At 42.8% G+C, this 22,190-nt stretch overlaps 1 protein-coding gene across 7 annotated transcripts in view; it reads left to right on the top strand.

Annotated features, from left to right (window-relative positions):
- SH3PXD2A (SH3 and PX domains 2A) overlaps nucleotides 1-22,190 on the top strand; it is a 271,900-nt gene that overhangs the window by 149,200 nt on the left and 100,510 nt on the right. For 5 of the 7 annotated variants that reach the window (XM_056849280.1, XM_056849281.1, XM_056849279.1 and 2 more), the window contains one exon: nucleotides 18,569-18,597. In XM_056849280.1, the coding sequence (XP_056705258.1) occupies nucleotides 18,569-18,597 (29 nt within the window). Of the gene's footprint in view, nucleotides 1-18,418; nucleotides 18,598-22,190 lie in introns of those variants that run through there. The other 2 variants (XM_056849283.1, XM_056849282.1) reach the window with 1 other exon arrangement.

Raw genomic sequence — 22,190 nt, 5'->3', positions numbered from 1 at the left:
TAGTCAACTACTTCATTATAACCCAGAGAATGGATAAAACCCCAGAGAGCTTTTTTGCCTTGATCACTGGGTGTTTCCAGCACAGGTGCTTGTCGTCTCTTTGGAATGGATATGTAGCAAGAGGAATTTCTCTGCTCAGCTGCTCTATCCTCCCGTGAAGGAAAAGAGTACAGAATCTAAGGTTAGATAATGGCAGCAAAGGCCTGAGGGAGTCTAGCCTGGTTCCAGATGTCTTGAAGAAGAAGGTATAGATCTGTTAACTTTACACCCAAATACCTCCTTAAGCGGTACATGACCTAAATTGGGTCGCAGTTGACTATAATATATAGTGTCTTTAGAACAGGTTTTTACAATCAATACAATCAAGAGTAAGCATGGAGGCATGAATACAGAAAAGCAGTCTCCCTAGTTCAAATCAAGTCCCACCCCTTTAAATGCTGCTCTGTAATTGGCTTACCTCACAAGAGAAGATTTCCTTCCTCTCAAACCCAACTGCCGCATAAAAAAGCATTTTAAGAACAAAAAACGGAGCAATCTGAAAGAAGGGGGGGGGGAGAAATCCAAGCCTTGTTTTTTAAAAAGCCTTTCTTTTGCTCAGAAAGAGCTCCAAGGTAGCAGGAAGCACTTGAATCCCTACCTCTTTACACACTGCTTTGTGATTGGCTGTGAGAGAAGCCAATCTTTTATGCTTCCCCTGTTTCGCTATCTGCATGCTGCCTTGAAGACGGCTTTGGAAAAGGGTGGGGCGAAGCTCAACCCGAGAAAGTTGTACGCTCGCTCAGTGATTCTGGAATGAACCAGGATGAACGGTTTAATTTGGGCCACAAGAGGAATGGGAAAAGCCGGGTTCATTTTGCGTTGAAACAGGGTTGAGCCGACAAGGAATGAGATAGCGTGCATTCAGAAAAAAATTGATCCTGGCTGAAACGGAATAAAGGAGGCTACAGTGACCATGCATAAATGACCTATGTTATTTGAATCTACCACAATATTAGTTATGTGAGTGGAACTGTAGGGATGTTGGGAAGGCTTGTGTGTGGAATCATCCAGAATTCATAGTGTGGATGAACCTGCTGCAAAGCCAATGCTTGAAAAGTCTGTTTGGCCGATGCTCACCATTTCCTTGTAAGTTAGTTGTCCACTATCCAAAGTTCAGCACATCTCTCCATTTTCACTGTGTAATGTAATCAGGATAATACTTGTTTTGTCATGACTCAGGTTATAAAGCTCTGTTTTTTTAAAGGCACTTGAATAAGAAATTGTATTGGCATCAATAATTACACATTAGCATTTTTTGTTGTCTTCTGTGGTTTAAAAAACACGAAAGTGTACCTGAGTCATGAGTTCCACACAGAAAGAAATGAGGAATTACAATTAAATAGAATGACATAATAAAAAATAACCTGTTTTCTGAAAAGTAAATGAACCTTTTTTGTCTTTCTGAAGATTTAGTTGGGTGAAGCAAACTCTGACCTTGGCTGAGTACTAGTACTTGGAACATTTGCAGGCTTTGCTATAAATCCACAGAAGTTGCAAGTCCAGAAAAAATGCACTGGTCTTCTCGACCACAAAATTGTGGATTAAAAAAAAAAAACACCTTACATATCCTTTTCAATCCAATACTATGTATGTTTTCTTAAGAAGTAAGTCCCATTACATTCACTGGTGCTTGCTTGCATGGAATTGTACTGCTAGTCTCATATCCTGAAATTTAAAGGCATAAAGTCAGCTCTTCTGGGCTTAGGAGTTTAAGGGGAAAAATGGAAAGCATAAACAGATATTGACTATTTGTACCTTAGGGTAACTTCAAAGAAGGATGTCTTGTTTTCCTTCCCCAAAAGATCAAAACCATCCTTTCTTCTTTTGTCCAAACTGCCAGTGAAGTCAATTCCTATGCATGTTTATGTAGGAAAGTTCTCATGATTTCAGTGGGTCTAACCCAGGAAAGATTTCATAGGATTGTAGCCAGGCTGTAACCCCACATGCATTGACTTGAAAAGAAATCTTAATGAACATAGTGAGATTTTCTTCCAAGTAAACGTAACTAAATTCACAGTGTAGTATATTTATTTAAATATTTATACCCTGCTTTTCTCCTTCAAGGGACCGAAGGCAGCTTACAATATAAATAAACCACTAAACAACAAGTAAGTGCAATTCCAGTCTTGGGCCAGTCCTGGATTCAGTTTCTGGCTCATTCGAAGGCAGAGGCTGTGAGCCATAGGCAAAGAAACCATTTTGGGGCCAAGAGCCCTTTGGCTGTTATTCTGGCTATGCCTAGCCCTTACACCTGCAGGTAGGAAGGAGACAGAAAACTCAGCAGAGATGGTATGTAGCTGGCAAGATACCCACAATAACAGCACCTTTCCCTGCCTCCTAAAATTTAACTTTTACTTCAGGGACTATTTATAGCAAAACTGGTTGAAGGCAGAACTCTTCCCATAATTCTCAATTTGGCCCAGCCAGTTTGCTAAACTTTGCCCCACAATCAATATCAAGGCTTGGCCCAAGTAGCTTTAACCAACCTGTCTGGAAATAATAGGCCTGTAGATAATAGGCCTCTGTATTCAAAAAACATTTCTCAGTCTGTTTCCTTCTAAAATAGCTGAAGCTACTTTGAATACAAAAAGAGTAAACAAGTGAACAAGTAACCTTACAGATGCCAAACAATTCAGCTTTAGGGCATACAAAAGAAGAAAAGAATGGAAAAGGAAGATAACCTAATGTGTGTGTGTGTGTTAAGTGCTGTCAAGTTGCTTCTGACCCTGTGAATCAATGTCCTCCAAAACATCCTAGCTTTGTTCAGGTGTTGCAAACTAAGGGCCATGGCTTTCTTTATAGCAGGGCTGGAGAACCCTTTTTCCGCCAAGGGCCATTCGGATATTTATAACATCATTCGTGAGCCATACAAAATTATCAACTTAACAATTAGCCAACCAAGCTCAAAGCAGGCAGCTGCCCCAGATGACCCCCCATGGGCAAGCAGGCAGGCATCCAACCAGTGGCACACTTGCCCACCGGGTGGCACAGGATGGTCTGTTGCACCAGCTGGGCGTAGCCGTCCAGTCGGAGTTGCTCCTGCTCCACATGGTCAGGGCTGGATTCTACAGTCGGCTCCTGCTACCTCTGCCTGCAGGGATGAAATGAGGACACACTGGCTAAGAACTCCCCCCCCCCCCGCACGCACATTCTGGCCCTGCCTCCTTTAACCCCTCCATTGTCGCCATTTCCGCCCCAGCCCTCTTGTAGTACAGAGGGAATACGTTTCTCCATGGCCCGGGTGGGAAAGGGTTAATACAGTTTCTTGGGTGGTCCTAGCAGCTCCATAGCTAACAACTCTTCTGCAAGGGGGGAAAAGGGTTCCTTTTCTCGGCAAAACAAACTCACGTCTGCCTTGAATAGAGGTTGTCCGTGGGAGGGGGCGGATCACCAGTCTTAGATCCTTCTGAGCTAGAGATCTGCCAGGACCCACGAAGGGCCACACCAAATGATTTCGTAGGCCTTACATGGCCCCCGGGCCTGACATTCCCCATCCCTGCTTTATAGAGTCAATCCATCTCATGTTGGGTCTTCCTCTTTTCCTGCTGCCTTCAACTTTTTCTAGCATTATTGTCTTTTCCAGTGAATCTTCCTATAATGTGACAAAAGTACAGTAGCCTCAGTTCAGGCTTGATTTGATCTAGGATCCACTAATTTGTCTTTTTAGTGGTCCAAAGTATCACTAAAACTCTTCTCCAACACCACATTTCAAAGAAAGCTGCTTTCTTTCTGTCAGCTTTCCTCATAACTACATAGTAATAGGGAATACTATGGCTTGAAGTAACTTGATCTTGATTGCCAGTGACACATCCTTACACTTAAGAATCTTTTCTAGCTCCTTCATGGCTGCCCTTCCCAGACAGGCAGAGCAATCCTAAGGGGGAGTACTTCTGAGGTGGCTGAATTCCCTCCCACAAGCCCTGTGAAACTGCTCTATACAGTTTCATGGGGCTACACCACCAATTTAGCAGGCACAAGTTTGCACTGACAAAAATGGGGGTTCCCAGGGCGAAAGGGCTTTGGCACTAATGCAAGCTCTTGTGTTAGAGAAATGCTGCTGTTGAGGCTGTGCCGGCGCCCATACCTTGTGCTACTGCATCACTCCCCAACACCAGTGTAAGTGGCCCTGCTGCGGCTTAAGTGCCCATTTGGATGGCACAAGTAGCACTTAACGCTGCCGCAGGGGTCACGCCTCCTCCAAACCTCTTTCAGCCCCCCTTCAGTATTGCACTCTTCCTCTCCTTCTGATTTCTTGGTTGCAATCTCCCTTTTGGTTGCTAATTGAGCCAAGGAATAGAAAGTGTTGAACAATTTCAATTTCCTCATTATGATCCTTAAAGCTGTGACAATCCAAAATGAAAACAAACAAACAGATAATCTAATAACCTAAGGATGATAATGAAGCCAAGGGAGACATTGACAGTGTCTCAACTATAAACACACACACACAGAAAGCAACTGCTCTATTTGTCAAACAAACTGGTTTATAAATTTGTGCGTAAGCTGCAGTATTGCAGTCCAAGCTCTGCTCACGACCTGAGTTCGATCCCAATGGAAGTTGGTTTCAGGTAGCCGGCTCAAGGCTGACTCAGCCTTCCATCCTTCCGAGGTCGTTAAAATGAGTACCCAGCTTGCTGGGGGTAAAGGGAGGATGACTGGGGAAGGCACTGGCAAACCACCCCATAAACAAAGTCTGCCTAGTAAACGTCGGGATTTGATGTCACCCCACGGATCAGGAATGACCCCATGCTTGCACAGGGGACCTTTACCTTTACCTTCTGAAAGTTCACTCAGTGTTTCGCTGAGCTAAAAGGGTCAAATTCCAGTGGAAGATATCGCAAAGGGGAAACTCTTGATCAACCTTGTTTTCTCCAGGGGAATATATATTCATCTCAGGCAGCCAGTCAACTTAGGTTGAGTTGGATCATTGGACCTCTAGCTCCAAGTAGTCTACTCTGACTAGTTTTCCTTTCCAGAATCATATGCAAAGAAAAGCATTTTCTTGCTATTCAAGAGCCTTTAGCTGGAAAATACCACGAACTGTCAGGGCTGGATATAGGGGGTGAAGTGGGGGAGGGCACCTGCCTTGGGTGGTGCACGCAGAGGGGTGGCAGAAGATGTACTCGTGTTGCGATGTGCGCGATGGCCATCTTTGCTTCGGGGAGAGGTGTGCAGCTAGCCGCGGGCGGCTCTTGAACCTGGCGCTGCACACCAGCTAAGGGAGCCACTGTCCATTTGGCTCTGCTCCTGTTGCAGTCTTCACTTAGCCTTAGCTGCCTTGCTCCCCCAGCACCCAAGGTCACCCCCACTGTGATTAGCAGAGAGCACTGGGCGTGCAAAGCCTCTATTGTGTTCCGCGTCCTTTCCCCTTTGCTGCGGAGGAGAGGGAGCCCCTTTCCCCTCCACTTCCTCCTTCCCACCTCCTTCCCACCCTCCTTTCCTGTCTTAGCAGAGGCAGGAACTTGCTGAAAGAGGCTTGGTGTGACATGCTGTGATAAGAAGCCCGGGCTGGGCTGAAGAGAAGCCGGGACCCTGCTTACATTTTGAATTTATACTTGAAAGATTTGTGCTGTAATGCACACCAAGATGCTAACCCAAGAAAGGTCCTTGGTTATTGGCCTCCTTGTTTATGTGTAATTGAATTCTATAATTTTAACTGCATCTTTAATTGTTTAAATGTTTTAATATTTTATGTTTGCTGCCTTGTGAACCATGACTGGGTGGAAATAAATAAAAGTGATAATATGGCATATGATTTTGTTCATACGATTTTGTTCAGTGTTCTCCCGAATTTCCCTATTTTTCCATCAGAAAAACTGAGAAGTCCTCAGGAAACACCCCCCATTTTTCCTGTTTTTTCTCTATCCTGCTTTCAAGTGATTTTCTCCCTGAAACTATTTCACCCTGCCTTTTTCAGTGATGTTTTGTGTCCAAAAGTAATTTCCTCCAGGGAAAAAATAACTGGGTAAAAGTTGTTGCAAGGGAAAGCAGAAATTGGGAGGGGGGGTTAGTTTTTTCCTCCCTTGTGCTCAAGATGTGCTTTAAATTTCTCCCACCCCACTTTACACGAAATCTGGTGACCTGAGTTGGCTTTGTCTCAATGTCTGAAATTGCATGGCTGCATTGAGGATTGTCAGGCTGTAGAAAGACATTCTGTCCAACAGGGGGCGTGTCAGCTTTAGGTTTGTTTTCTCATGGCATATTCGCAACAGAGCTGGCCTTCCAACGGATGAACTGGGAAGAGAGCAAGAACCACAGTGTGTTGTTTATCATGGAAGCATGCCACATTTTAGTAGATTTACAAGCAGCTCGTTGGAGCGCCTGATTGCTCTGCAGTTTTGCTTTCAGTCCGTTATTCTTGCCGTTGTGTTCCTGGTCTATCTCTTGCCGAGGCTGCAAAAGATTCTTTCAGAGACGTGACGTGGGCCGAAGCACGGAAGATAGAAACCAGCTGTTGGGCAGCATTTCTTCCAGCGGCTTGAAGAGTTCCAGCAGGCTGCATCAGCCCGATTGGTGACTGCCTTATAACAGCTGCCTGGCAGCCATGCCAGTCGCTGCTGGCTAAAGGAAGGTTTTAGTGGTGACGATCTTTCTGCTGACAATTCATTTGTGTTCATCATGGCGATTCAAAATTACATTGTTCACGTCTTTCCCTCAACTCCAGAAAGGGCAAATTAACAGCTACTTCTGAAAACTGAAGCCAGAATCTCCCTCATTTCCAATACCTTGCACATTTTTTTTATTTTAAAGAATGGAATCTTGAATTGATAGCCAGTTTGTATACCTTGAAAGTACTCCTTTCTGTATAATAAGCAGCAGTATCCTTTGTAGGCACAGCATGGTCTTAAGAATCCAGTTCCTTGCACAAAATTGACCCTTACAACTGGATTCTTCTGGAAGACAGACCTTGTGCCTCTGCCTTGGGTTTGCTAAGGGAAAGAATATGGAGACAAAATTCTGGCTCACTCCAGAGGCCTGGGGAACTGGTAAGATACCCCTGGTGTGAGCTATAAATGCTGAGAGTACAGGAAGGGGAAAATGTGACCTTTCATCCCTGCCCTAAACATTTCAATTTCTGGTCACATTTGGATTTGGGGACAAGATTTATTTATTTACTTCCATTATACCCCACTTGTCTCCCCATTGGGGACCTAAAATGGCTTACAACATTTCCCCCTTTTCAATTTTATCCTCACAACTATCCTGTGAGGCAGATAAGTGTGTGTGGCCTGGCCCAAAGTCACCCAGCAAGCATCAATGGCAGAGTGGGGATTGGAACTCGAGTCTCCCAGATCTCAGTCTGGTACTCTAACCACTATACCATGCTGGATCTGGAGTTTCCCCTCCACTTTAAACCCACTTCACTCTTCTCCTTTATCTTGTCTCATGCATTGAGGAGTTATTGTGTGAGGCTCTCCTGTCTCTAGGGCAGGCTCCCTACCCTCTGTGGTTTTCACAGATGAAAGGGAAATGAGGAGGTCGTCCTTACTCCAGCCTCAGGATTGGGAAGGAGAGGGGCTTCTGGCACTCGGTCCTTTGCCTTTCCTGAACTGGCTTATTCTGGCCTCCTCTGTCTTTTTCTAGGAGCTCAGTCCCTTCCTTTCTGGCTGGGTGTGGTGCCTTCCCTTTCATGGGATTCCCTGGCCCTACCCACACCTGGCTTGTATCCAGTCCCCTTCTGCCTGCTCCGCCTGGGAGGTTATAAGAGGGGAAGGAAGCCTTGCCTGCCTCCCTGCCCTGCTCCTTCCCCTGGCTGCTCAGGGCTGCCTCTTAGCTTCTCCCATCCTGGCCTTCCCCGACCCCAAGTCCCAGCTTGGCCTTGCTTTCTGACCATGCCCTCCCCACCACTGCCTGGCTCCTCCTGCCCTTCCTCTCATCAGTGAGTCAGCCCCTAGCTGTCCTCAGATGAAGTGGGGTCGAGTCAGGGCTTGGCGTACTGCTTCTTGTTTTACACTTCCTTTACTTCTCATTACTACTCTCATTGCTGGCAGTGCTTTCTTCTCTCTAGTTATCTCAGCAGATATGCAAAGGAAAAGTCACTTGTGAACAAGCCAACTTGTGTTTGTACCCCACTTCTCCCTGTTTTCGAGGCATACCAGCATAAAGAGAGGAGTCATTGTCTTATTTCTGCTGCCCTTTGTGGATGTTGTCTCCCTAGCTGCAGTCATTTACAAAGCAAACTATTGTGATGTCCTTGAACAGAGCATGGAAAATATGCCACTAAAAGCAGATCAGCACCCGCCCCTGAAGCTGTATTTAAGCCTTCAACAAAAAGAAACACAAAGGAAGAGTTGTGTAAGAAACGGCATTTCTTCCGCAATATACATCTAACAAGCTATTTTCCTAGAGGCATCAGCTGCCCTTTGATTTTTTGCAACGCAGAATCTATTTGAAAATAAGATCAACATGCACGTATGGGAGACCTTCAGTGTGAAATTGAGACCAAGATGCTAAATGTCTCTGAGTCTCATGTATAAATCTAGTGGATGAGTTAAAGCACAGTTAGGTATGGCCACAATATATGGGAGTGGAAGGTAACTCCCCATAAAAATGTGGAGTCTAAGGGCCTAACTACACGTTACACTGTTTATGTTCCATGTTCTGGATCTCCCAGGGACTTTTGACACTTACTTTTTAAGTATATGGAGGGCCCAATCCAGATTAGGACCATAGCACATGAAGAGAAGGTGTCTAAGTCCAATGCTGGGGTGCTGCTGTTTGCCCTCTTGGGAAAATTTATATGTAACCTATCAGTATATATACATTTCACTATGGGGCAAACGGGGGCTCCCTGGGGCCTTGGAAAAAGTCAGGAAAGTGGTGCAGGGGTAAGGCTTTAAGCCCTTTTCCCTATAGAGCCAGGATAAATCTAGAGCTCCCAGTTCTGGGTTGGGAAATTCCTGGAGATTTGGGGGTGGAGCCTGGGGAAGATGGGGTTTGGGGAGGGAGCTCAGCAGGGTATAAGGATACAGAATCCACACTCCAATGCAGGTTTCCCCCCCCAGGGGAACTGATCTCTGTCACCAGGAGTTCAATTGCAATATCGGGAGATCTCCAGGCCACACCTGGAGGTTGGCAACCTTAGATCTGGTCCCCATGCACCTGAGAATTATGCTTCAGAAATCACTGGGAGCTGTGAACATGGAACTCCTAGTGCACATCTGGTTTGACAGGGCACAGGGTAGACTTAGACAGTGTAATGTTTAGTGTGATGCTGATAAGAGATAATCGTTAGCACAGCAATAGGAACAACCTTAGAAATTTGTCTTACATATAAGGGCTATGTAGAGACTCATAAAGCACTGAGTCCCACCATTTTGTTCTGCCAGTGCCTACCCATTGCTCTGGTGCAAGGCACCTGGTGACACAAAATGCCCAGTGTCTTACGTCAACAGAAGACATTTTGCACCAGAAGATTGGTCAGGCGCCAACAGAACAAAGTGGTAGAATCCAACCCAAAGCCTGTTATGACCTCAAGCAGGAAATTATGGGAGCAAGGCCAAACATGCCTGTTCCAAAGTAAGTCCCATGTTCTTCAATGGGGCTTAGTCCCAGGAAATTGCCCATCGTTAAAGCAGAGAATTACCGGCACCAGTTGAAATATACACTGTTTAACTAGAATGGCAAAATCCACATATATTCATGACAATTAGGAAGAGATGATCACAATTACTTTGAGCCTTCTGATATTATATTGTATATTTCCAGACATTGTTCTTCACACAGCTAATCACCTTTGGCATTCACACATTACAAACTGATTGAAGTAAGAGCCCTATTAAACCACATGTGAGAAAATACCCTAAATTGGCTTTGGGTCAAATAGGACAAAGATTGAGGTTAATCCTTACCTATTCATATGGTAGCGCTAAAAGACTGTTTTTGATGTTCAAATGCAATTACAACAAGTGGGGTTTTAATCCAGTGTTTACCCTCGGGGCTCGTTTAGAAGAGGAACCTGATGGCACTTGGAGTAAAAAAATAATGCATGTGCAAGTATGTGTTCCTTATCATACATATTTATCTGCCAGATCTAAAACCGCTAAGATAATTAAGTGAGGGTCATTCACCGTGTGATGAAAAGCAAACTCAGCAAAGCTGAGGAGTGGGATGGAAGAGTGGGGGATGGCTCTGCAGCCAGGGGAGAAAATAAAGCAACGGCCGTCAGCAGGCCCTGCTGTGTATCTCATCCATTTAGAGGTGTCTGGCAAGCTGCACAGGATTCTGTCTCACAATTAGATAAAAAGCTTTTCCGTTCTAAATCACTGTCCAAAAGACAGGCTGGAGCCTGAAATGCTGAGCTGAATACACTTGGGAGGTCAAGACTCAGCTCTGGAGGTTTGTAATTTATAGGTCTCAAGCATTTACACAGAGGAATGTAGGCTCCTGCTCAATGATGTGCTGACTTTTTTTTTTAATCTAATAGGTATTCCCTGAATGTTTGAATTGCTTTGTGGGGCTGTGACTTCTTGGAATTGCATCCAGTGAGCATTTGCATCATCTAAGGCCTAGTTCTCACCGAGGTGGTAAACCTGTGTCTGGGCTGTACCACTTCAGACTGCAGGTGTGAGCTGACATTCACAAATGCTCTTCCAAAGCCTGATCCAGTATGGCTTTTCTTATGTTCTCATGTTCTTATGTCTGCAGGGAAAGTCATGGAAACCTCCCCCTGCTGTCTGAAATAATACAGCCCTAACACAGTTATGGATCAGTGAGAACTAGTTCTTTACCAAATATCTTTGAATTAGTCATAGGATGTATTTTTTGACCAGCAATCCAACAAGATCATAGCTACTAGAAAGACACATGTATTGTGTTACAGTAGAATGAGACACTACAGTTTCACACAGATTATTTCCTGTTCTAGGCAAGGCCCAAGCATGAGGGGTGGGGATAGGTACATTCTACCAGTCCAGAGGCACCACAAGTCCATTAGCATGCTATGGTCTATTGATGTCATTCTGGAAATAAAATAGAATTTTTTTCTTCCATGGCATTAGATTGTACAAGTGGGATGTCTAGGGAGGGAGTATGCGAGAAGTTTGTACTGTACCCAGAGAAGTGGTGCTTGAATCCTAGTTCTAGGTATGATCATGCAATGTTCCAAGTATTCTGAATTTCCACTAACAAATACTTTTTTTAGTTAAAACCACCACACTAAATAAGGTCTGGTTATATTGGTTCTCGTAGGTTATCCGGGCTGTGTAACCGTGGTCTTGGTATTTTCTTTCCTGACGTTTCACCAGCAGCTGTGTCAGGAAAGAAAATACCAAGACCACGGTTACACAGCCCGTATAACCTACGAGAACCAATGAACTCTGACCGTGAAAGCCTTCGACAATATTCTGGTTATATTGTTAATCAGTTTCATAAAGTGAAAAGTTGCATGTGTGAATGCACCCTCGTATTCCAACATCACGTATTACCTCACACCACCTTAAATCAGCACTTTTCAGTGGAAGCACTTTACATACAACATATGTGCAAGGCCAATGTGTGTTGTGGAAGACTGGAAACAAGGGCACTGACCCTGTACCTCTCACAGCTGAGCCAGCCCCGCTCTTATCAATGCTCACATAGGCAGAGCACCTGTGTGTGTGCATACTGTATATGTGTATGCTTTATTCCTGTGCTGGGGAACACTGCTTTTTGAACGTTCTGACCACTGGGATAGAACCTATATCCATACAGTTTGAAATCATGTAGACCAGGGACCCCTAGTTTGTTGAAGTGTGTGGGCACTAGGATTGCCAACTCTGGGTTGGGAAATTTCTGAAAGTGTGGGGGCGGAGCCTGGAGAGGGCAGGGTTTGGGGAGGGACCTCAGAGTCTGCACTCTAAAGAAGCCATTTTCTCCAGTGGAACTGACCTTTGTAGTCTGGAGATCAGTTGTAATTCTGGGAGGTCTCCAGCCCCATCTGGTGGCTGGCAACTCTAGCAGGCACTTTTGGAACTGTGAAAATGGAAAGAGGGTATCAACAGAGCATAGCTTCTATGGGGACCAATCCCAAAGTGACTGCCATAATGACTGGGACAATCACAAAAAAAGAAGGTTGCAGACCAAGCATTCTCTTAATGGAGCTAGCTGTTTTTGAATGTTTTAGAGGGTAGCTGTGTTGGTCTGCAGTAGAACAGCTAGATTTGAGTCCAGTAGCATCCCAGAGACCAACAAAAATCTTGCTGGTCTCAAAGGTGCTACTGGACTCAAATCTAGCTGTTTATGAATGGGTGCTCCATGCAAAGACAAAAGTAATGCTTCCTTCTTCTGGTGGAAGGGGTAGGAAGTACAATTTCATGGGAAGTACAATTTCAGACTAACATCTGTATCACTGCAACCCATTGATCCATGTGGCTGTTATTCCACATGGTTCCTGCACCCTGGGTACCAACTTTCTTGAATTAAATGGGACTTCTGAGGGGAGAGGAAAGCAGAAAAAAAACCATGACCATCAGCACCTCCTGCATTGCTTGGTCCAACCCACAGACTGGAATTCCTTCTGCCCAGCATGGGTCTAATAATCTTGGAAATAAGCTAGATATGAAAAAAGTGCGGTGGCTTGTGTATAGGCTTCAGTGGCAGGTTGCTTGGTGAAACATGACCAACATTGTGGGTATAAAATAGTGTCCTAATGTTGACTAAATGATATATTTTGTTTAGGGAATTTATCTTGCTCTGATCCTCTTTGGACTAACATCCGCGTGGCTTTTCCTCATACTTCTTCCACTGACCTCTCTTGGTCCTGTTCAAGATGTCTATACCAGTGAGCTTATAAAGGAAATTGGTGAACAGCTCTTGCTGATTCTAGAAGCCCTTCTTAGTTGGATGTAATGGTTCGGTTCAGACATAATCCAGAACCGTGGTTTAATTAGACTAACTATGGTTAGCATGGTCATCTGAACACAAGCTCCATCACTATGGTTACATAGAATCTGAAACCATTGTTTGAAGTTGGTTTCTTAAGCACAGTTAGTCTTAACTATGATTCTTCTGAACACTGGGTATCATGGCTTATTCCTGGCTTTCTTCCTGGTGTCATACCACAATGCCTGGGTCTCTGCTCCTTCACCACCTTCACCGCCATGCCTGGGTCTCTGGGAGGGAGCAGGGGGAAGGAGTAGGGATGATGAAACCAGCTTTTGTCAGAGCAAACAAGGATTTTAATAATCATCTACAATCCTGGTTTCATAAACTATCCATCGTTACAATAAACCATGGATTTGCATTATGTCTTAACTGAGTTTATGTGTAACTAGGTATTAACAATAGACAAAAGGTTTATATTCTCATTAACAGTGCAGTCCTGTGTAAAATTACTCTGGTCTAAACCCATTTATTTCAGTAGTTTTGCACTGTAAATTACCTACATTCCAAACAAGCCAGATTTAAATCACTTTAATTGTCATGATTTCTGCCAAAGAATCATGGGAATGCTAGGTTTATGAGGGTACTAAAACTTGTTAGATATTACTATTGACTCCAAAGAACACCAAAAGTAATCTTGTATGCATTCAAACAATGAATGCAGTGACTGTTGTTTTTAAGATAACCTAACGTTATTTTTACCATGAATCTGTAAGAACAATACAACAAATAATGAAAATTGTATTATTCCTCAATGAACTATTTTTGTGCTCTGCCTGTCACTATTTACATTCAATAAGAAAGATGCCACCTCCGAGAAAGCAACACCCCTCCCCACCACAGACATAGCAAAATAAAAATATGTTTGGTTTGACACAAGGCATAATTTCAATACTGGCTCACAGAAGGTTCAGGCTGCTTTACAGGGCAGGTCCTTGGTGAGGTAAATTGCCTTTTGTGAAGAAATTCCCAAACTGATGGGATAAACAAGGCAAAGCAAAAACAGATGGAGCAGAACTCTTAAGCAAGACCTTATTTTTTGTCCTTCATCTTTCCCGGAAAAAGCCGACAGTAAACATCCATGTTGCATATCCAAGTGCTAGATGACCTTTTCAGAAGGAGGTCATTTAGTTTTAATTGATTACCCCTGCCGACCACGGCCACCTGATTTGTTCTTCCATAGTCATTGTGTTTCCCTTGTGGTATGGCTCCATTCCCTGCCCCCTGGGCCATATATTTTAGCCTAATGCACGAATGAACTCATCAGGTCAGTGCTCAGCCATCATCCAGGAAAGTAATACAATCTCAAAGATGAATAATAGTCATCAGAAAAAAGTGGCCACTGCTGACTTTCAGTTCTGGCATTTGTGTCTTTTTGAGCCCTTAGCCCATTTGATGCAGCATCATTTTCATATCATGTCTCGGCTCCATCTCCATACCAATAACTCATTCCTTTCTGCCTGTTTGGACTGCTCCTTGCATACTTATATTTGCATCTCCTTTTGAATTTTATCCTCTTGACTAATAAATATACTGGAGCCTAAAGCTATACTTCTGCTTGGGAATAAATCCTGTTGAATGCAGTGTCTTTTAGAGTAATTGTTTCACTTTGAACACATATTAACATGTAGAATTTGGGCAGTTAGGCTGCTGAATATCTTCTTAGTGTCGCATTTTATCCCAGCCTTCCTGTAAAGACCTCGGGGTAGCATATATTCTCTTATCAATTTTATCCTCATAGTGACCCTTTGAGATAGGTTGGGCCATATTGTTGCGTTTTAAGTATTGAGTGAGGATGAATTGTTTTGTCGGCACAGGATAATCCTGTTGGGAATTATTGCTATAGTGCAAAATCCAGTGATGTATGAATGCAGCCCTAATATCCTAACCATGACACCACACTGGTTGTCAGAGAAGCATTGCTTCTGTAAAGCCCTTTCTCTTCAACTTGGACTCTTCTCTCTGCTGCCTTGTTTAACAAAGAGGATTTCAGAAATGTCTGTCTCTGTTTTTGCTGCAGGCAAGGAATTTTGGACTCTTGGACTTACTATCATCACAATGGAGGCCATTCTGAGTCTATGGAAAAACTCAACCCGAATAGTGAAGGGACAAATTCATGTGGAAGAGGGTTCACTATACAATTTAGATCAGGAAATGAATAGGATACTTCTTACTGCTGTTTCATGGGGTTATTTGTCTTGGGAAATGGGAGAAGGAATCAGAATGCTGGAAATGTCTTAATATTTCAGTTTTAACAATTTATGTGCATAAGACAAAGAGCTGAGTCAGAGCTTGTATTCACAGAAAGTAAGTGGTACATTACTACTGGGCATTATATTATCCACTGTATTTGATTATACACGTACATTCAATTATTTCTTAAATTCCTGCCAGTTATTTACTTGTGTGATTATCTTGTTGGGGGTGGGTGTTCTTAATCACTACTGACATTTTTAAATAGATGGAATTATATTAAGGACATTCTTCTCCACTTTTGTAATATTTTGTTTTGTTTTTTGTGATGCCGATCAGGGAGAGAAGAGCAGGGGGAAAATTATCTCAATAAAATATAGCAAATTCTCTCCAGTGAAGCTTAACCATTTACATGCCAAGTAGGATAAAGGGAGTGGTGGACTACATGGTTCCCATCATATGATTGAAGGATACATGATAGAACAACCTTGATGAAGATAAGCAGGTAGAGGTCTGGGCTGTGCCTGGATGGGAGACCTTCTGAGACGCTCATGTAAGCCACCTTGAGTTCCATGATGAAAGAAAGGATATAAATCTAATACATTAATCATAAAAATGCATGGATCACAAACAATATCAGGTATGAATATAGTTTCACAGAAATAATTCTTTTAATGCTACTTGATTTATCGCTTCATTCCTACTAGACACTTTCAATGATCCAAGGGTCTTTAACAGCTCTTCAGGCTAGAATCAAATGCTCCTTCTCCGTTTATGAATAGCATAGATAGCTTGGAACCCTTTTATCCCAGAGACATTTTGGGAATGAACCAGGTAAAAGTTGAGCACTAGTAAAAGTTGAGCGCTGATAGCAACTGATTGAAGTAATCCACCAGCCGTGCCAGGTAACATCTACCACCCGTGTAGATGTACCATTCCTTCAGTGAGAATCTGTAGTTTGCTATTCATCCCCCTCTCTTACAGATGTTTCATGTAGGCAAGCTGCAAATAACAGATTAAATGTCTAGCTTCAGCTCCTGCTTTATAGAATAACTTTCCCTCCTCCATTCCCCCTCCCACAAAACTGCAGATCATAAGGGTACACTGCTGACAAAGATTGATCTTTCTGAAAATTATAAAAAGCAATGTATTCTGGATCCACTTTCCTCCTGTAATTTCAAGGTGTTTCACAATATTGGAAAAATGTATTCCTGTAAAATATACACCTGAAGCCCTGTTTAGATTTGAACTTTGCCTGATTGCTTAGGTAACTACTATAAAAAGATTTGTTATTTTAAGACATCAATTACCACCTTAAAAGTGCCAAATTTTATATTATTTGAAACCTGTAGATAATCTTCCCAGAAACATGCCAAATGGGTAGTTAAGAGAGACTGATTTTGCTAACACAGATGAGATTTGATCTCTGAGGTGCTAGATTCATAGGACTACTAATCTCAAAATGGGGCCTGGAGTTGTCCCAGAATTACAACCAACCTCCAGACTACAGTACCCCTGGAGGAAATGGCAGCTTTGGAGGGAGAAATGGAACTCCTAGAGTGGCTTCAGAGAGTGGATGCTCTAGAACTTCCACTTTTCCTGTGCCCGTGGTATACCATAGAAACGAAGAAACTGATTGATTATTGATTAGGATACCAAAGGCCAGAGGCTGCTTGGCGATTGGGAGAGGGATGGGACTACTTTTGGCTGAAGTCCTTCTATGGGTCTTCAGAGAAGATTTTTCTCCTTAGTGCTGAAAAAATGTGAAGAGGAATTTGAGAGGTTTTTTTTTGTTTGTTTTGAGTACAACATACCTGAATAGCTGAATAGCAACCAGTTATACCAGCACAAATATTTAGTATCATGGAGTTACTATGACATACAGAACATATCCATAACAGAAGCCTACAAGTGATGTAAGGTGGGTCAAAGGTAGGGGAAAGTAATATGAGGCAGGAAATTTAAACTTTAAATTTGAATTTAGTGGGGGGAGATGACTCATAGGAAGGAGGAGGGTTGGATAAGCTGTCTTTTGACCTAGATGTGATGTTCCTGGGATAGAAATAACTACCATGAAATACTTTACCTGTATCAGGCTGTTACTAAAGGCTCAGGATATATCCTAAAGGGCTAAAAGTCCGTTTGTGTGGGATGTGGGGGTAGGAGAACCATGGCAAGTTGGTAGTATGTATATTTTCCTTTAATATTATACCAGTTATACCAGTCTGCTTTTGAGTAATGTATCTTTGGGATTCCTAGCAAGTACCGATAGAATTTTGCTAAAACTGCATTGACTTCTGTAATACTAAGTAGTTCTAAAAGTACCTTGACCTGGATGGCCCAGGCTAGCCTGATCTCGTCAGATCTCAGAAGCACTAAGCAGGGTCAGCCCTGGTTAGTATTTGGATGGGAGACCACCAAGGAATACCAGGGTTGCTGTGCAGAGGAAGGCACTGGCAAACCACCTCTGTTAGTCTCTTGCCATGAAAACCCCAAAAGGGGTCGCCATAAGCGGCTGCGACTTGACAACACTTTACACGCACACACACACACAGTTCTAAAAGTACAAAACACACACACACACATGGATTTGTAGTATTGTAAAGGTAATAGCAAGCAGGAAAAGAAAGAATTCCACTGAGCATTGTGATGGTGACCTATTCAGGTCTAGTAGAGAAAAATATATATTGTGCAATTATATTGATCAGCAAAAACTTGAACCCATTCCTGGGAAATATGTAGTGAATTTTGATGAATTTCATCATGACTTCATAATTTAAAATCTGGGAGGGCAAATTCTTAATGAAGGATCATCTGGGCTATTCGGTACTACAGTCCTGTTTAACAACATCTTCCCTTAGAAGAAAAGACCCTTATCAGCCCATAGTCATGCTTACTGGATCGTAAGCAGTACAAGTAAGGGAAAAAAGCAGTAATTCACCTTATATCAAAGAGGAAGGATTTTTCCATAGAAAGACAATGTTAGGCAGAGATAACTAGAAGGAGCTGCATGCTGTGCAGATGGCAAACCGTTTTTAAAAATCCCAGGTCTGCAAGCATCACAAAACACTGCTTTAATGAAGCAAATGCAGGAACCTTGCAGGGAGTGGCAGCATACTTGTGCCTATGTAGGAGGAAACTGATAAGGGGTTAAGTCAGCAAAAGCACCACAAGAAGCTTGATTTAAAAAGAGGGGAAATATTGATATCCTCGCCCTCCCCCTCTCTTGCGTGGATGGTCTGTTCTTCCTAGTGCATCACATGGGCTTGTTAGACTCTACTGCTGCAGAAGCACCAGCTGCTGCTGATCAGCGGAGGGTGTGTGTGTCAATGCTTTGTGGTCCCACGCTCCAGTTTAAAGGAAGGGGAGACCACAATGTGCCTCTGAGCAAGTGGATGGGAACCTGGGACCTGCCTTTTGCTTCCCCTGTGCTCCAGGAGCTAATCATGTCTATCTGTTGTTGCCTTTTTTTCAGGGATTATGGCTCCTCAAAAAGGAAATCAGGTAAGAGATTCTATTATTTTATCTTTTCTTGGCATTGAACCTAATACGTCAACCAAAAATCAAAGTGTTTTCTGGCAGCTTTTCCTTTATTAAATGTAATATTGTGGATGTTTAATGGATGATTTAATTCAGTGCTGCTGCTCCTTAAAGAAAACGATATCAAACAGATTCTTATAACTGAGTTGATAAAATGCATATTTAAGCTGAATATATAACTCTTCTTTTTCTCCATGATCTGTTTACTTGAATAAGTGCTTATAAATCTCCAGTTCAATAATATATCTGTTTGGTGTTTTGGCAACCTCTTTTGGTTCTGTGGCCTTCCTAGATGGCCTCCATAAGTTCAGATCCTTCACTAAGGTTAGCTTTGCTATAACCAAAGCTTTGCAAATATGCTGTCCAGGATTTATTTGATCTTATTTATGTTAGAACAGGAATATGTACTCTGTGTGTTTTGTACCCTCTTTCCTTGGTCGGATCTTCCACTTCCTCTACCCACCCTGATTTAGTTGTCTTACTGTCCACTTCCTTGTTTATTTTTTACCTGTGCAGAAATTGAATTTTTTGATAAGTGTGGTTTATTGTACAGGGGTAAGAAACTGCACTTTAACATTCTCCCCTTGCACAATTGCTAAAGATACAGATACCCTAGCATCCTCTGTTCCAGGCCATTCTATTTGCTTATCTTCCTACTGTCATGTGGATTTTATTTTGGGGCTTATGTGTTTCTTGACTTTTATAGTTTACTGTACCCTGGAGAAATAGCTAGACCTATTAGTCTTCATATGGATTATCTCTCGCAGTACAGTTATAAAACATAAGATTATCTGCATTCTTATTAGTCTGATCACCATAACTTTTACTAGCAAGTCTCTTAAGCAACTGAAATATTAAAGTGTGTTGCTTTAGACTTTTCTGGGGTGACAGGGGAGACACTTATGGCTCAGTAATAGAGCATATTTTTGGATGGATATTTTTGTTTTAAAAGATTTCTGCTAGAAGGGCTGTGAAGGCCCTCTGTCAAAAACCTTAGAGAACTGCCTGTTGGCAGAGGCTAGAATGGGCTAAATGGACCAATGGTTTGACTTTGTAGAAAGCCTGGGATGGGTTTTATTTTGTTAATGTTTCTGAGGCTTCTCAATTAGAGATTGAGGTTGGGGAGTTTATATTTCCTTTGGTAGAGGAAAGATGCACACTTCCTAGTTGTTTTATTAGCCAATTGGCCATGCTTATATTCCGCAGTTCAATTGAGCAGTATACTGATAGGCCTTCCACTCTTGGAAACCCTGCAACAGGGTTGAACTATGTCTTGTGTTGGTCAGATTGAAAATGGCCTTCCACTTACTGTGTGCATGGGTAGACTGACCATTTAACTTTCAGGGAAATTTCCTGTGGGCCACTAGTGTTCAGGAGCAAGCATAACAAAGGTCTATCCAGAGCCTCAGGTCCCATGTTGCTCATACCTTCATTGGCTATGGTAATTGATGTCAGATCACCAACTGCCTTTCCCCCCTCTGCTGCCAGTTTTCAGGAGGAACCCGATTGTTTCCACCACTGAGCTGAGTGGCCCATTCAACGGTGGCTTCTGGGGCCACTCAATTTGGCTTGTTCTTGGCTTGTTTGCTTCCCGGTCCACTCCTAACAGTATGAGATAGGCAGACTAAGTAAAATATGGTGGGAGTTCTCATTTAATTTAGACCTTTGGGTATGGAATTATGACTTGCCCCCAAACCCAAGTGAGCTGCTTTTTGTGCCTGACTTACAGATCTGAATTTAGGTCCCCCATATTCAAGTTCCCCATAGAGGACCATGAAGTATAACAAGATTACCCCATTCCTCAATTATTATATTCAATACTTGGGAATCTACACAATGTATACAGTAAAGCTGGCTAGTACTATGTATATGGAAATCCCCAACTTCTAGTTCTATGTATTCATAAATGATAAATTACCAGAGTACTGTTCAAATAATTTTTGCTATGAATTATTTTTGTAGTTTGTTTTTTAAAAATCTGTGTGTGTTATAAAGGGCTCAGGCTACCATTTCAAGAAAATATCAAATTGTCCTAAAACCATACTTTAAGGAGTGCTCTCCTCAGTTTTTGGTGGTGGTTTAAAAATCCCTAGTTACTGCTATTCCACTTAATTTGCTTTGTAGAAAAAGGAATTGGGGCCCAAATGGCTATTCCAGTGCTTTACTGTGGGAGCCACTGCTCCAAATTCCATTTCTCTTGAAAAACTGAACTGTGCTTCTCTAGTGGTCCTTTGCTCTGGGGCTGGGGAAGGCTGAAGTGGAGGAAGGCAGAGCAGTGGGCCATCAGGACTCTCTGTAGGATGGCAGAAAGGCTCAGCCTGGTACTAGAAAAAGAAAGTGAGCAGTCATTGGCAGTGTTTCCATCATAATAGTGGTGATCACTTTTTAAGATGCTTGAACCTTCTTTCTTGGTTTCTCCCCCTAGGGTTGCCAACTTCCAGGTAAGGGCTGGAGATCTCTTGGATTACAAAGGATCTACAGGCTGCAGAGATAATTTCCCCTGGAGAAAATGGCTGCTTTGAGGGGTGGACTTTGTGGCATTATACCCCATTGAGGTCCCTCCCCAAACTAGCCTTGCCCAAGCCCTACCCCCCAAATCTCCAGGAATTTCCTAACTCAGAGTTGGCAACCGTGTCTCCCCCCCACACACACACACACAACAACAACAACAACCCTGCTGCATACCTTATGCTTTACAGAGTGGGATCTGCAGCTACTTGTCCCTGACTATGAATAGATTTGAACCTGGGTCTGTCAGGTACCACTTTAAGTACTCTAGCTACTGAACCGTGTAAACTATAAATAATTGTATGTATCAAGTTCTAAATTCAATCGCTGGACAACAGGGTTAATTCACCAGTGCAAAAACAAAAAACAAAAAGGCCCTCACAAGTTTTAAGGATCTGTTGTATCTATCCAACAGCTATGGTTTTATGTAGGCATGGTTACAAATTAGGCTAATCCATTTTTCTGCTCTCCAAAATACCATCTGTGCTCTCGGAATTTGGTCTGCTTTTAATCCCAAAGTGTCTCTAATGGTAGAGCTTCCTAATGCGGTGGACCTAGTATGGATGTGTAGTAATAAATGGTAGGAATCCTAATCTGTTCCTTAGCCAAAAGTTGCTTCTTCAAACCATAAGAAAGCAAGCTCATAGGAAAGATCTCTGCTGCTTTAACCAATAAAAAAGTTGTTGCTGCTGCTGCTAGCCCAAATGTGAAGAACCCCAGCGATCAGACAAAGGGGCCTTTCTGTTGCCTGTAGTGGCCAGCCAGATGCCTCTGGGCAGCTCACATGCTGGTTATGAAAGAAAGGGCCTTCCTTCAGTATTGCCTCTGTGCCAATAGCTAGCACTGAATCTTTGCTGTATCAGTTCTGTATCCTGTGAAGAAGCATAGTCCTGACTGTTTTGGCTCTACCACCTGAAGAAGAGAAAAGGTTTTCTTTATCAAAATATTGTCGAAGGCTTTCACGGTCAGAGTTCATTGGTTCTTGTAGGTTATCCGGGCTGTGTAACCGTGGTCTTGGAATTTTCTTTCCTGACGTTTCGCCAGCATCT

The sequence above is a fragment of the Euleptes europaea genome, chromosome 5 (genome assembly GCF_029931775.1).
Source record: "Euleptes europaea isolate rEulEur1 chromosome 5, rEulEur1.hap1, whole genome shotgun sequence".
Classification (NCBI taxonomy): domain Eukaryota; kingdom Metazoa; phylum Chordata; class Lepidosauria; order Squamata; family Sphaerodactylidae; genus Euleptes; species Euleptes europaea.
This window is presented reverse-complemented; position numbering and strand designations above follow the sequence as displayed.